Consider the following 14,652-nt stretch of genomic DNA (forward strand, 5'->3'; position numbering starts at 1 on the left):
GAAAAAACATTCATGAAGTTTGTGACCAAATCTGCTGGGTCAAAAGTGTATATACAGCAATGGTAATATTTGGTTACATGTCCCTTGGCAAGTTTCACTGCAATCAGACGCTTTTGGTAGCCATCCACAATCTCATTGGTTAAAGTGTCCGCCCTGAGATCGGTAGGTTGTGACTTCAAACCCCAGCCGAGTCATACCAAAGACTATAAAAATGGGACCCATTGCCTTCCTGCTTGGCACTCAGCATCAAGGGATGGAATTGGGGGTTAAATAACCATAAATGATTGCCGGCTGCTCCCCTCACTTCCCAGGGGTTGATCAAGGGGATGGGTCAAATGCAGAGGACAAATTTCACCACACCTAGTGTGTGTGTGACAATCATTGGTACTTTAACTTAACTTCTGGCAAGCTTCTGGTTTAATTTATGACCACTACTCTTCACAAGATTGGTGCAGTTTAGCAAAATTGGTTGGTTTTCTAATATCGACTTGTTTCTTCAGCATTGTCCACACGTTCAAGTCAGGACTTTGGGAAGGCCATTCTAAAACCTTAATTCTAGCCTGATTTAGCCATTCCATTACCACTTTTGACGTATGTTTGGGGTCATTGTCCTGTTGGAAGATCCAAGTGCGCCCAAGACCTAACCTCTGGGCTGATTTTTTTAGGTTCTCCTGAATAATTTGGAGGTTATCCTCCTTTTTCATTGTCCCGATCACTCCCTGTAAAGTACAAGTCCCATTGGCAGCAAAACAGGCTCAAAGCATAATACTACCACCACCATGCTTATCGGAACACTGTTCCTACCGTCAAGCATGGTGGTGGTAGTATTATGCTCTGGGCCTGTTCTGCTGTCAATCAAACTGGTGCCTTATAGAGAGTAAATGGAACAACCCCCAAATTCTTCAGGACAACCTAAAATGATCAACCAGAGGTCTGGTCTTGGGCGCAGTTGGGTGTCCCAACAAGACAATGACCCCAAACACGTCAAAAGTGGTAAAGGAATGGCTAAATCAGGCTAAAATTAAGGTTTTACAATGGTCTTCCTAAAGTCCTGACTTAAACATGTGGACAAAGCTGATGAAACAAGTCCATGTCAGAAAACCAACAAATTTAGCCGATCTGCACCAATTTTTTCAAGAGTAGTGGTCAAAAATTCAACCAAAAGCTTGCCAGAATCTTGTGGATGGCTACCAAAAGCACCTTATTGCAGTGAAACTTGCCAAGGGACATGTAACCAAATATTAACATTGCTGTATGTATACTTTTGACCCAGCAGATTTGGTCACATTTTCAGTAGACCCATAATAAATTCATAAAAAAAACAAACTTCATGAATGTTTTTTCTGATCAAAAAGTATGTGCTCCAATCACTCTATCACAAAAAAATAAGAGTTGTAGAAATCATTGGAAACTCAAGACAGCCATGACGTTATGTCCTTCACAAGTGCATGTAAACTTTTGACCACGACTATATATCATGTGTTGACTTCTTTATATCACTTACAGGCTTTTAATTTTTTGCGGCTCCAGACAGATTTTTTTATTTTGTATTTTTGGTCCAATATGGCTCTTTTAACGTTTTGGGTTGCCGACCCCTGACCTTAGAAAAGTGAATACCAGGTTAGAAATCATGCATTTCACCTCAATAGTAGAAATTTGTCAACTTTCACACACAGGATGTCCAGTGGGCTACACTGTGGTAATCCCCACCAATGCATTTCAACTTGTATTTGATTTTGTGCATAATGGAATTCTCACTGCTGAGCCGCTTTTTCTTTCCGCTTCAGAGACCATCACTGCTCTTTTCAAGACCCGCTTCCGTCTGGACTTCCCTTTCGACCTTCAGGAGCTGCCGGCATTCGCCATCCTTGGGTGAGTGCGTGTCTTTGGGTTGACCCCAGCTTAAACTCCATCCTAAAGGACGCCTCAGCCTTTTTAGGCTCCTTTATTCACATTCCTGTCGGGTGCGCGCCTTGTTTTGTGTTTGATGATCAAAGCATGAAATTAACTTATTACCCTGCTGATTGTATACAGCAAGACTTTGTAATGGAAAGTCAACCAATGAACACAAACACGGGTCATAAAAAAGGAGATGTCTCTCGTGTCATTGCCACTGCTTTTTGCAGGATTGCCTGCGGTTTTGGCGGCGCCCTCTTTGTGTACTTGAATCGTCTCATTGTGGAGTGCATGAGGAAGCAGAAGACCATTAACAAGCTTTTGTTGAGGAAGTAAGTATCTCACACTTTACACGCAATTGACAGTCAACCTGCTGTTCGCTTGCAACACCAAGAGGACAACACTGAGGGAGCAAGAAACCCACTGATTTTAAAGGATGTCGGACCCTTTTGATGATGATAACACAAACAAAAGGTCACATTTGGCTGAGTTTGTCACCTATCTTATTCAATTCCCTTATATGGATAAAAGTCTTCAGACACACCAATTATTATTATTTGATCCACCAAGCAACGTTCCCAGCCTCCCTCCATCCATCTTCTTTCGCTTATCCGAGGTCAGGACAGAGAGGCTGTAGCCTAAGTAAAGAAGCCCAGATTTACCTCTTCCCAGCTATTTTCTCCAGGTCCTCCCGGGGGATCCCAAAGCATTTCCAGGCCATCTGGGGGATATAGTCTCCCCAACGGGTTCTAGGTGTTCCTCTTGGCCTCATACTGGTCAGACTTGCCCAATACATTTCCCCAGAGAGGCGTCTGGGGGACATCCTGACCAGATGCCCAAACCACCTCATCTGGCTTCTCTCGATGTAGAGGAGCAGCGGCTTTACTTTGAGCTCCTCCGGAATGACAGAGCTTCTCACCCTAACTCTAAGGGAGAACCGACGGCGGAAAATTAATTTTGTCCACTTGTACCCATGAACTTGTCCTTTCGGTCATAACCCAAAGCTCATGACCATAGGTGAGGGTAGGAACATAGATCGATTGGTAAATTGAAAGCTTTGCCTTCTGGCTCAGCTCCTTCATCACCACGACGAATCGATACATTGTCCGCATCACTGTGGACGCCGCACTGATCTGCCTGTCAAGCTCACGATCCACTCTTGCCTCATTTGTGAACAAGACCCCAGGTACTTAAACGCTTCCACTTGGAGCAAGGTCTCCTCCCCAACCCGGAGATGATTTCTGGGGTTGAGGTTGCTGAGGTAGTTAAAAAGCTCCTCGATGGCAGGTCGTCCAAAGTTCCTTAAGGCTCTGGATGCTGTTAGCCTGTCGTGGTTGACAGGACTCTGCAAGATTGCGTGGACATCCGGGGCGCTGCGTCTGAATTGGCAGATCGGGTTGATGGTTCCTCTCTTTAAGAAGGGGAACTAGAGGGTGTGTTCCAACTATCGTGGGATCACACTCCTCAGCCTTCCAGGTAAGGTCTATTCAGGTGTACTGCAGAGGAGACCCCAGTACACCTGTCTTACCCTTGGATCCAAGACGAGTAGAGTTTTTTTTGTCCTGTGGACCAGCTCTATACTCTCAGCAGGATCCTCGAGGGTGAAACCAGTCTACATGTGCTTTGTGGACTTTGAGAAGGCATTCAACCATGTCCCTCGGACGGTCCTGCAGGGAGTGCTCAGTGACTATGGGGTATCAGACCGCCTGATTGTGGCAGTCCGTTCCCTGTATGATCAGTCTCAGAGATTGGTCCGCTTTGCCGGCAGTAAGTCGGACCCGTTTCCAGTGACGGTTGGACTCCACCCAGGGCTGCCTTTTGTCACCGTCTCTGTTTCCAACTTCTCTGGATATAATTTCTAGACACATTCAGGGCGTTGAAGGGATCCAGTTTGGTGGCTGCAGGATTAGGTCTCTGCTTTTTGCAGATGATTTGGTCCTGCTGGCTTCATCTGGCCAGGATCTTTAGCTCTCACTTAATCAGCTGATTGTGAAGCAACTTGGATGATAATCAACACCCCCAAGTCCGAGGCCATGTTTCTTTCCCTTAAAAGGGTGGAGGTTATCAATATTACCCAAATTTTCAATCCTAACAACATATTTTGGATAATTCGACGCTTTCAACTTTTTTGTTTGTAGAAACAGAAAGGGCTCGGACCCAATGTAAGGTCTGTGAAAGAACTCAATCACACATGCTTCGGGGTGAACAATCACTGATATCTGACTCATTCATGCAATTGCCACTTGAATTCATAACGAATTAAGAAAAATAATCGTATATTTGTTATATTGTTATTATGTTATTGTTATATTAGGAAGTTGTGTTTCCGATTTAAAGACAAAATGTTACAATCTGTTAGGCCAGGCCATTCTTTGTTTAGTTTTTGGGTGTTTTTTGTTTCACTTTCTTTATTGTGCTCTTGTTTTGTTCCCACTTTCTGTTCTGTTTGTGTTTTTACTTTACACTGCTGCTTGACACTGTCTTCACCACCTGGGTGTGATTAGTAATTATGTTTTTCATCTACTGCTAATCATCACCTGGGCATTATTTAAACCAGTCACATGTCTTTGTGGGTGTGGGATCTTTGAGTTTAGATGTGTGGAGTCACTAGCACAGTCAGTGGACACTTGAGTCTTGCTTCGACAACTCATAAACAGCCCAAACTTCATTGAAAATGTGGACTTTTGTTGTGGTTGGTTCGTAATCTCGAAAGTGAATAAGAATAGTTTTGAAAATGCCACTAGAATAAAAGAATGACAGCAAACTTAATCCAAACCGGTTACCGCTCTGTCATGATTATCAAATAGCTAGCATGTGCCGATTTATACCCGCACACCTTGGGTAGCGAAGTGGTTCGCGCCAATCCCTTTTAAGTTAAATGACATGGGTTTGATTCTCTGTAACGCAATTCCCAATCTTGTTCATCACTGTTAACACTACGTTTAATGAAGTAACCCAATTCAGAATTTATTATTTTTAACTAGCCACCAGAAATCAACAGCTGGATGAGGTTTTGTCAAGATAAATAGAAGAATCGCTTAAAACAAAAAAACAAAAACAAAATCTCTGTTCTGTCCATCGTTGTCAAAGTTACATTACAATGTCATCTTCCTCTTTATGCCATTTCCTTAAGGTGGCAGGAAAACATAATACAACCAGCCCTATCGTATGATTCTCCTTTGTGGGGAAAATACAAAAACACAATATATATATATATATATATATATACATATATATATATATATATATATATATATATATATATATATATATATATATATATATATATATATATATATATATATATATATATATATATATATATTGCGCTCTACCACGGTATCGAGCACTATTCTCTGGATAATCCAATCAAGACATATGTATATATATATATATATATATATATTTTTTTTTATACTTTGGTAATTTAACTAGCAAAACCATTTGGTCAAACTTTTATTGTGATTTATTGTCATTTCCAAGAGCTATGACAGAAGCAACAAATCAATGCATCACACATTATGTGGAGAGGTTTTGTCCATGTTACATTATTTTGTCATCATTCTCTTTATGCCATTTCCTCAAGGAATTTTTCATTGACATAACCTCTCCATCATCTTGTTATTGATCTGTGTTGGCTGGTTAAACAATAATAAATACAGAATGCACTACTTTATTATTCTTTAGACTTTTGAATGCAGGGTTTTTCCGGAAATATTCAGTCAAATTCAAAATACGTTTATGTTTTCATTGTTAAACAATTCTTTCATATTCAGGGTTTACAATCTTATGGTCGCAACCAAACAAGTTTGTTTTCTTCTGCCACTCACACACGACATGGCTCAGAAATAGCCAGGGCAGCACGGTGGAACAGGAGTTAGTATGTGTGCCTCACACGACGAAAGTCCTGCGTTCAAGCCTTCTGTGGGGATCTTTCTGTGTGGAGTTAGCATGTTCTCCCTGTGACTGCGTGGGTTCCCTCCAAGTACTCCAGCTTCCACCCACCCCCAAAGACATGCACCAATTTAGTGTTGGCAACACTAAATTGACCCTAGTGTGTGAATGTGAGTGTGAATGTTGTCTGTCTATCTGTGTTGGCCCTGCGATGAGGTGGCGACTTGTCCAGGGTGTACCCTGGACAAGATAGGCTTCAGCACCCCCCGCGACCCCGAAAGAGACAAGCGGTAGAAAATGAATGGATGGATGGAATTATTTGTTTTGGTCTCATATATAAACGTTTTTTTTTTTAAAAAGGGGTTAATATGTAACTTTTTCTATAAAGTAGATTTTGGTCTAGTGTTCAACATTTTGCTGAAGTTCAAAGCCAAGATTTGAGTTGTTTTTTTAAAATATGTTAAATTGACCTTGTTGCTTTGGTGCCCCCAAATGTGTACTTAAAATTGGCCCGGCATCTCCTGTTGCCACATTAATTGGGTCACTCTCCGCACATCACAGAAGATATTTATGGCGGCGACTCCCTCACCACCTGGACTTCAAAGTAAATCTATCTTTGTGACAAGTGCACCCATTAATGACCCCACAGCCCTTCTCTCCCTGTCAGGCGCCTGGTGTACCCGGCGCTCGTCACCCTGCTGATCTCCACCCTCACGTTCCCCCCGGGCTTTGGGCAGTTCATGGCGGGTCAGGTGAGGAAAAAGGACCACCGATAAATGAATAATGAGGGTTTTTTTAAAAGGAAAAAAAACATAATTTCTTCTCCTTGGCCACCTCAGCTGACGCAGCACGAGTCTCTGGTGGCGCTGTTTGACAACCGCACATGGTGCCGTCAGGGCGTGGCCGAGGAGTTCGACTATATCAGCCACCACCACCACGGTTGGAAGCACCCCCAGGTCAACGTCTTCATCACGCTAATCCTCTTTATCGTCATGAAGGTGCGCCACCCTTGCCAATTAACAAACACAAGCATATGGTGACCCAATATGCTCAATGTGACCCCTCCTCTCAGTTCTGGATGTCAGCCGTGGCCACCACCATGCCCGTTCCATGCGGGGCCTTCATGCCGGTTTTCCTCATTGGTGAGGAGCTTCCTGCATGGAATGGCAAGTTGGTCCATGGATAACATCATAAAAAAGAATCTTTTTATTGAACCTGGCCAGGTGCTGCATTTGGCAGGCTTGTTGGAGAGGTCATGGCTACCATGTTTCCTGATGGTATACATGCTGACGGCAGCGTGTATCCCATAGTTCCCGGCGGTTACGCAGTCGTGGGTGAGTCATTGTCTGGTTTCCATTTATTTCATTCCGAGTGTCTTCATATTCTATCTAATTGGGCCTTATAAGCAATTTTCCTTCCTTCAGCTGTTGCCACCGCGACATTTTTATCACCTCATGGCAGTTTATGGGATATGACTGATTAAAATTGATCCCACTTAGGTGCAACATCACATTTTGGGCTAACCTGTAATAGAAAATCTGTTCTACATTATATCGCAGCTGTCTGTCTAAGGCAGGCGTGTCAAACGTACGGCCCGCGAACAGGTTTTATCCGGACCGCGGGATTAGTTTGCTAAGTATAAAAACAAGCCGAAATTTTTGAATGAAAGAAACTGCTGTTCTAAATGTGTCCACTAGATGTCGTAATAGCAATTCTTTGTATCTTTGTAGATTATGCTACATATGTAAAAAATAAAATAATAATAAACCACGTGATGTTAGTGCTCCAGTCGAGGAAAATGGGCAAACGACATAAATAACATCATGTAATTAGATTTTGATATTACTTTTTTGTCATGATAAATTGAAAATTAACTGACTGATGAACATTATCACATCGTTTATTCAGAAAGATTAAATAACGACAAATGAAGATAGAATACTATTTACAGCAACATTTAACTGTAAAAAAACAACATGATGATTTGTACATTTTCAGAATGTGCTTGTTCTCTTATTTTTTTTGTCCTGTCCAGCTTCTCAGGCAATTCATATAGTTGATGTAGAGCCCAAATCGGCTGTTCAGATTTACTTTACAAAAGAGAAGTGAAGGATACTCCTCTTGTTGCCTTATTTGAATTTAACTTTATTAAATGTATTCATATTATCATCTGGTGCACCCGGGCCGGAGCAGGAGGGGATAGAAAGAGAAAAAAAGGAAGACAGAGGGGGAAATTGTGGGGATAAGAGGGGGATTAGACAGAGAGACAAAAACAACAACAGCAAACACAACAATAATAACAACAACAATAGAACAACACCAGCACATACGATATGTAAAAATATGATCGTAAAAGTGATAGTAAAGAAGCAGTTAGCGAAATAAATGATAACATAGAAATGAGAATGAGCATTTTTACACTACAACTGGAGCAATCCAAATACCAATAGAAAAAACACAATTGATCATGAACAATGCCAATAGTTTACCTCTATTATCAACAATACAGTTGTTCAAATGCAACAATACGTATACATAATGATAACTAGAAAGATTTAAAAAAAAAAAAAAGGAATACCGAAGAATGGAGGGGAAGAGAGAGAGGCAACCTATATTAATCTTGTAGATTGTTATAGTAACAATGGGTTAAGCTTTGTCAGTATGCCATGTGTTACCCAGTTTACCCTAGGGCAACAACGTTGATATATGTTTGATGAAATGTGATTATGTGCATGAGTGTATGTATGTATATGTACTTGTATATGAACAGAATGTGTAAATGAATGTTTGTACAGTAAATGTATATGTACGGTATATGTATGTTTGTTTGTTTGTACAGTGAATGTATAAGTACAATATGTGTATGTTTGTACCGTAAATGTGCGTGTGGATGGACAAACTTGGAGTATGTAGGTATGTACTTGCTTGTTCTATTTTTAAACAAAGAAAAAAATCTTAAGTTTTCTTTATTTTGAATTTATTGTGCCAGGATTTTACCAGATTTTTCTCCATGTGGCCCCTGATATAAAATGGGTTTAAACACCACTGGTCTAAGGAGATTAAACAATATATAGTCCTCCGCTATTAGTGATTTTTGAAATGTTCTCTGTTTAGAAATGTTATAAACGTTTATTTTGTCCTAAAAAATTTTTTTTTTTTTTTTGAAAAAAAGGGTCTTAAAAATAGGGCTCGTCTTATATCCAGGTTAATACGATATTTAGTCAATAATTTGATGAATGCTTATGCTATTAATAATTGCAATAATAATGTGTGAGGATTTGTCTTATAACTTCAGAGGCTACTCAAATGTGAATGGTACATTAAAATTGCTAATTATCAGAACGCCCACAGTACTGGGAGGAGGAGATGCAATTTGTCTGTACTCTGGGATGCAGAGACCGCAGGAAAGTGCATGAACAAGCCTTCTTTATTAGGGAAAATACTTATGTGCAGCTGGTAAGTGTATAAAGAACAAATTGGCGGATGAAGTGCAAAGCAAATGTCCAGCCCCGTCCAGATCGCAGCAGCAGAGAAGCATCCTGATTGGCAACCAGACACAGGTGTGTCCTGATTGACAACACTCAGACCAAATGAATAGAGGACAAATCAGAAGTGGAACTGAAAATAAAAGTGCTGTACAGGAAATATTATAAAATTCAAGAAACTTATAACAATTGTCGTGAAATATTGAGACATTTGTGGCACATTTAGCACACGCATTGTGATTTAGCAAATCTAAAACTGCTGCTGTGTACTGTATTTATTAAGCAAGTCTGAAGGGTACGTACAAATGGCTGTGCTGCGGTCATTGTGATAAGAGGCGATCAGTGTCCGTCTGTGTGCGCGTCAACATGTTGGAAAAAAACAGACATATTGTCAATCCAGCAATGCCATTTTTCAGCTGCTGGTTGAGTTACAGGCAGACACCAAAATGAATCAATATATCTCCTATACACTGCATTTTCTAGATTCTGGATGATTCCAGCACACTATCACAGTGCTACAAAGTAGGTTCTGTTGTCTAGGTAAGGTTTTCTTACCTATTGATGAGCCGCCAAAAAAATATCTGTTTCTTAGCTGTATGGGCCACAGCAGTACTCATTTGTAATACACTTTTCCACCACTTAGGGCACTAATGACAATCTCAAACAAACAGAAGAAGTCTTGCGCTAAAGTCATTGAGAAGTTTCTTAAGCGAAAAAATTATGACTGAAGTGGTGAAACAGTATTTTCATTTGCGCATTTTATTAATTTAATTACAAGAGATAATGCAGTTCAGATAAGCTCCAGCATCTCGTGCAACCCCGATATGGACAGGTTGTAGAAAGATGGATGGGTGGATGATTCATTTTAGTGCAGCTCAATTGCATGTTAATTTATATTTCATAGTATTCATGAGTGCCTACTTTTGTAGTATATTTGATTAGCACTTATTTTTGTAATCAGCCTGACCTAAACCTTAAAATAATCCGTGTGATTAGCGCATGCTGTCATATAATTTGACAAGGTTTATCCTATTAAATTGTACATATTTTAGATATAATTATTGCATATCACTAAAATCAATAGTAAGATTATTAATTAACCGTAGATTTTTAAGTGGTTCCTCTGAAGGGGAAAAGTTGGGCCGTGAGGTTAAGAAGGTTTAGAAGCGCTGGTCTACATCGCACCACAGGACTGTTTCTATACTGCCCAGAAAATGTGGCTGCTTTGGACCATGGTGAAAGTCGGTAGTACACGCAAAATAGTAAATTAAATAGGCCAGCACTTTGTATCAATTGTATACCAGACATTAGTTGATCCCTTGCAACATGCAAAATAATAGCACACACAAATTTATATTTTAACAGTTTTTATTTGGGATCTTAGTACAATAAGATACCAAAAGAATCAAGCTAATTTAGTCTTAAAAATAATTGTTACAAAAAGGTGTCTTGGAAAAAGAGTGTTTGTCTTATATTGTCTTATATTCAGGTCAATACAGTATTTAGTACTTCATGCTGGGTCATCATATTTTCATATTTATTAAAGTGTCCCGAATCGGATTTTTTCTAAATACGATTTTTCCCGCTGACTTTTCACACTGCAAGTAAAATGTGATCTTTATCAGACTCTAGTGTATACGCACACAGGTGCCAATGTGGCCCCAATGTGTGTAAAGTAAAAACAAATGAAGTTGACCGGATCCCATAAATGGACAAGGAAGTCGCTACTACTACAAAATCAAAATAGAAGTCGCCACCATCGATATGTTCACCATCCCTTTAAAATGTGTGTTTTCTTAATGTGAAAATGAATGTAATGTAATGTATGAATGATTATTCTTATTTTTCAACTACATATATATATATATATATATATATATATATATATATATATATATATATATATATACACTGTATATACATTCATGTATTATGTTGTATATTTGTTGGTCGTGCGATGGGTGATGAGCCAAGAAGATGCCAACGAGGAATCGTCGTACAAAAAGCTTTATTTGTTTCAGCGAGCCTCAGACTGGAACCTGCATCTTCCAGGAGAAAAACTATGCACCTAATCACTTTTCTGCTGTCTTCGCGGACCACTGTCCTTAAATACCTTTTACACGAAGACCCCCCCTCTCCATAACTCTGGCCTTGGTCAAAATGGCTCTTTGAGTGGCAACCTTTACCACTCAAAGAGCCATTTTGACCCGTTTCACAAAATAAAGAAGACAATGGGAGCCACAAAACTCTTTTGAAATTTTAAATGAAATAACACAGCATAAATAGTTTTTTTTTGCTTTGTGCTATGTGTAAACCAGGAGTCTTAGACACCCGGCCCGCAACTTTTACTTGAAGTCCGCTTGACAGAATTACTCTTGTCAACCCTCCCAAATTTACTGGGAGGTTCCTGAATTCTCAAAGCAACCATTCTCGCGAATATCTGCTGATGGTCACTCAGATACAAATATAAGGGCGTGCTATGAAGCCACTGCCTTTGACGCCTTCTACAACATGTACAAACAGCTTGCCAGCCCAGTAACATGTTGTATGTAGCTTCCACAGATGGACGTACACGACTGCAAGGCATAGTTGTTCAACAGCCATACAGGCCACTCTGAAAGTTGTGATATATACACATTTAACACTCTTACTAATATGCGCCACTCTGTGAACCCACACCAAACAAGAATGACAAACACATTTCGGGACAACATCCTCACAGTAACACAACATTAACGCAACACAACAAATACCCAGAATCCTTTGCATCCATGACTATTCCTGACTATGTTATACACCCCAGCGCCCCCAACCCCGCCCACCTCAACTGACGCACGGAGGGGTGGGGGTGGGGGGGGGGATGTATAATATAGTCAGGAAGAGTCTGGGTATTTGTTGTGTTGCATTTATGTTGTGTTACTGTGAGGATGTTCTCCGGAAATGTGTTTGTCATTCTTGTTTGGTATGGGTTCACAGTGTGGCACATATTAGTAAGAATGTTAAAGTTGTCTATATCACAACTTTCAGTGCAACCTGTATGGCTGTTGAGCAAGTATGCTTGTAATCTCGTACTCGTGACGATAGAAGCAGCGAAATGCATGCATCTGCCCAGCACGCAGATAGCATGGTGTAAAGGCGGGCGCGATGACATGTTGTAGTGGACGTTAAAAGTAAAGCCATCACGGCACGCCCTCAATTTTGTAGTCCAGGTGAAAATCGGAGAATGTTAGCCCCGAGCAGAGGTGGGTAGAGTAGACCCCGCTCATGGTCTCGGCACTCCCGATAAAGAGACAGGGGATTAGACAACTCGTTCCAGCTGAGAAATCTCCTCACCTGTCATCGCTTCACAACCGGCTCCTGCGCATGCCCCGCCCGCAGGGGATCCGTCGACCACACCCCTCCACACACTTATTTATTTTTCAAAAAGTTTTTAGTTATTTTTATATAATTTTTTCCAAATAGTTCAAGAAAGACCACTACAAATGAGCAATATTTTGCACTGTTATACAATTTAATAAATCAGAAACTGATGGCATAGTGCTGTATTTTACTTCTTTATCTCTTTTTTTCAACCAAAAATGCTTTGCTCTGGTTAGGGGGTCCTTGAATTAAAAACATTTTCACAGGGGGTACATCACTGAAAAAAGTTTGAGAACCACTGCTCTAAAGGATTTCGTGACCATATACAAATACATTTTTATTTTACAATCGTACAAGAAAATTGTATATGGTATAATTTATCACAATTACATATAGCCTATTATTTGTGCGCTATTGACTAGTAATGCACCGAAAATTTGTCTGTCAAAAAAATAATTTGCTAAACCGGATTTTGTGAAGGAATAGCCATTTCCGATTGGGAAATTATGTAGCATACCGGTAGCATTCAGGTTGCATTTCCATTTAGGCTGAAGTCCCATTTGAAAGTATCTGATTCCAATGGGAATTGGACTACTTCCTGATATTGCCTGAATCTGATGCCAAAAGATCAGATTTGAACCACTTTGGAGCGTTTAGACTGGCAAAAGAAATCCGTCATTGTGTCATTTGAGGGCAAAAAAAAAAGATTCAATGAGTAGTATAGGGGTCTCATTATAAAGTGGTCCGCAGTGACCTATCAAATTAAATCTATGCCCGCTATTACTCCATAATGATGAATAAAATATTGATTTAGAGACCACGGAAAGAAACCACTTCCCTCCTTCTTTCCGCAGGTGCGGCGGCGCTGTCCGGGGCGGTCACCCACACCGTGTCCACAGCGGTCATTGTCTTTGAGCTGACCGGTCAGATCTCGCACATCCTGCCTGTAATGATCGCGGTGATCCTGGCCAACGCCGTGGCCCAGTCGCTCCAGCCGTCGCTGTACGACTCCATCATCCGCATCAAGAAGCTGCCCTATCTTCCAGAGCTGGGAATGGGGCATCAGGAGTGGGTCTCGGCCGTTTTGTCCAATGCTCTTATCCTTCACTTAACCTCGCTCTTTCTCTCTCTCTCTTTTGCCCTTTTGCAGGAAGTATAATATCCGCGTGGAAGACATCATGGTGCGGGATGTGCGCTACATCACGCTGACCTCTTCCTACCGGGAGCTGCAGGAGATGCTGCTGACTGGTCAGCTTAAGACGCTCGCACTTGTTGAATCCAGAGGTAAATTAAAGAAAAATTATAGAATGGTGGGACAGTAATCTCTTATTAGTTTTACTTATTCTTTTTACTTGGTTACCTGGGTGCTGTCTCGTGCAGAAGTAAAGGACAGCAACATTAGGCAGGGACAGAGTAAGATAAAAGATCAGCTACGGAAATTGCAGAATAAAAACATTACACAAGTGCTGATGGTGTGAAACGATCCCTCATTGAGGCCCGTTAAAAATAAAGTTACACTTTTTACCACAAGGTACCAAAACGACCTCTCTCCTAAAAGTCTATAAAAAGTGCAACGTATCAACAAAAATTCACAATACAATGAAAACAAATAAGTATTGTATTTAAATGTATTTTCAATTGCTTTGTAAAGTATTGTAGAGGCTGGTAGTCTGTTGGAGTTGCTTTATTTTCTTTTATCAGATTGATTAACATTTTGTGTGATTTTTGTAAATATCATTAATCAAAATCACTTTATTCGCATAAAATCTTTGCAACGTTTGATGTAATCATTGATACAAACATTTCAATTGAAAAGTATTTTAAATTATTATTATTGTTTAATCCTAAAACGAAAACTTATATTATTAAGAATTTTGTCCAATGATGAGGTGTGAAATGTAGCATTTGAAATCAGTGTATTGCAGCCTTAAAGGAGCCATATGTAGGAATTTCCTGTCAAGTCATCATTAAATGGCCCTGATGTGTCAGAAGGCATTATTAAATCATGTTCTTTTCA

At 40.2% G+C, this 14,652-nt stretch overlaps 1 protein-coding gene across 4 annotated transcripts in view; it reads left to right on the forward strand.

Annotated features, from left to right (window-relative positions):
- The window catches only part of clcn2a (chloride channel, voltage-sensitive 2a), a 165,262-nt gene that overhangs the window by 129,041 nt on the left and 21,569 nt on the right, over positions 1 to 14,652 (forward strand). For 3 of the 4 annotated variants that reach the window (XM_061920376.1, XM_061920373.1, XM_061920375.1), the window contains exons 10-17: positions 1,788 to 1,872; positions 2,127 to 2,228; positions 6,440 to 6,542; positions 6,630 to 6,788; positions 6,863 to 6,932; positions 7,014 to 7,124; positions 13,490 to 13,703; positions 13,786 to 13,919. In XM_061920376.1, the coding sequence (XP_061776360.1) occupies positions 1,788 to 1,872; positions 2,127 to 2,228; positions 6,440 to 6,542; positions 6,630 to 6,788; positions 6,863 to 6,932; positions 7,014 to 7,124; positions 13,490 to 13,703; positions 13,786 to 13,919 (978 nt within the window). The remainder of the gene's footprint in view (positions 1 to 1,787; positions 1,873 to 2,126; positions 2,229 to 6,439; positions 6,543 to 6,629; positions 6,789 to 6,862; positions 6,933 to 7,013; positions 7,125 to 13,489; positions 13,704 to 13,785; positions 13,920 to 14,652) is intronic. The other variant, XM_061920374.1, reaches the window with a different exon arrangement.

This window comes from Nerophis ophidion, linkage group LG14 (genome assembly GCF_033978795.1).
Source record: "Nerophis ophidion isolate RoL-2023_Sa linkage group LG14, RoL_Noph_v1.0, whole genome shotgun sequence".
Taxonomy (NCBI): Eukaryota; Metazoa; Chordata; class Actinopteri; order Syngnathiformes; family Syngnathidae; genus Nerophis; species Nerophis ophidion.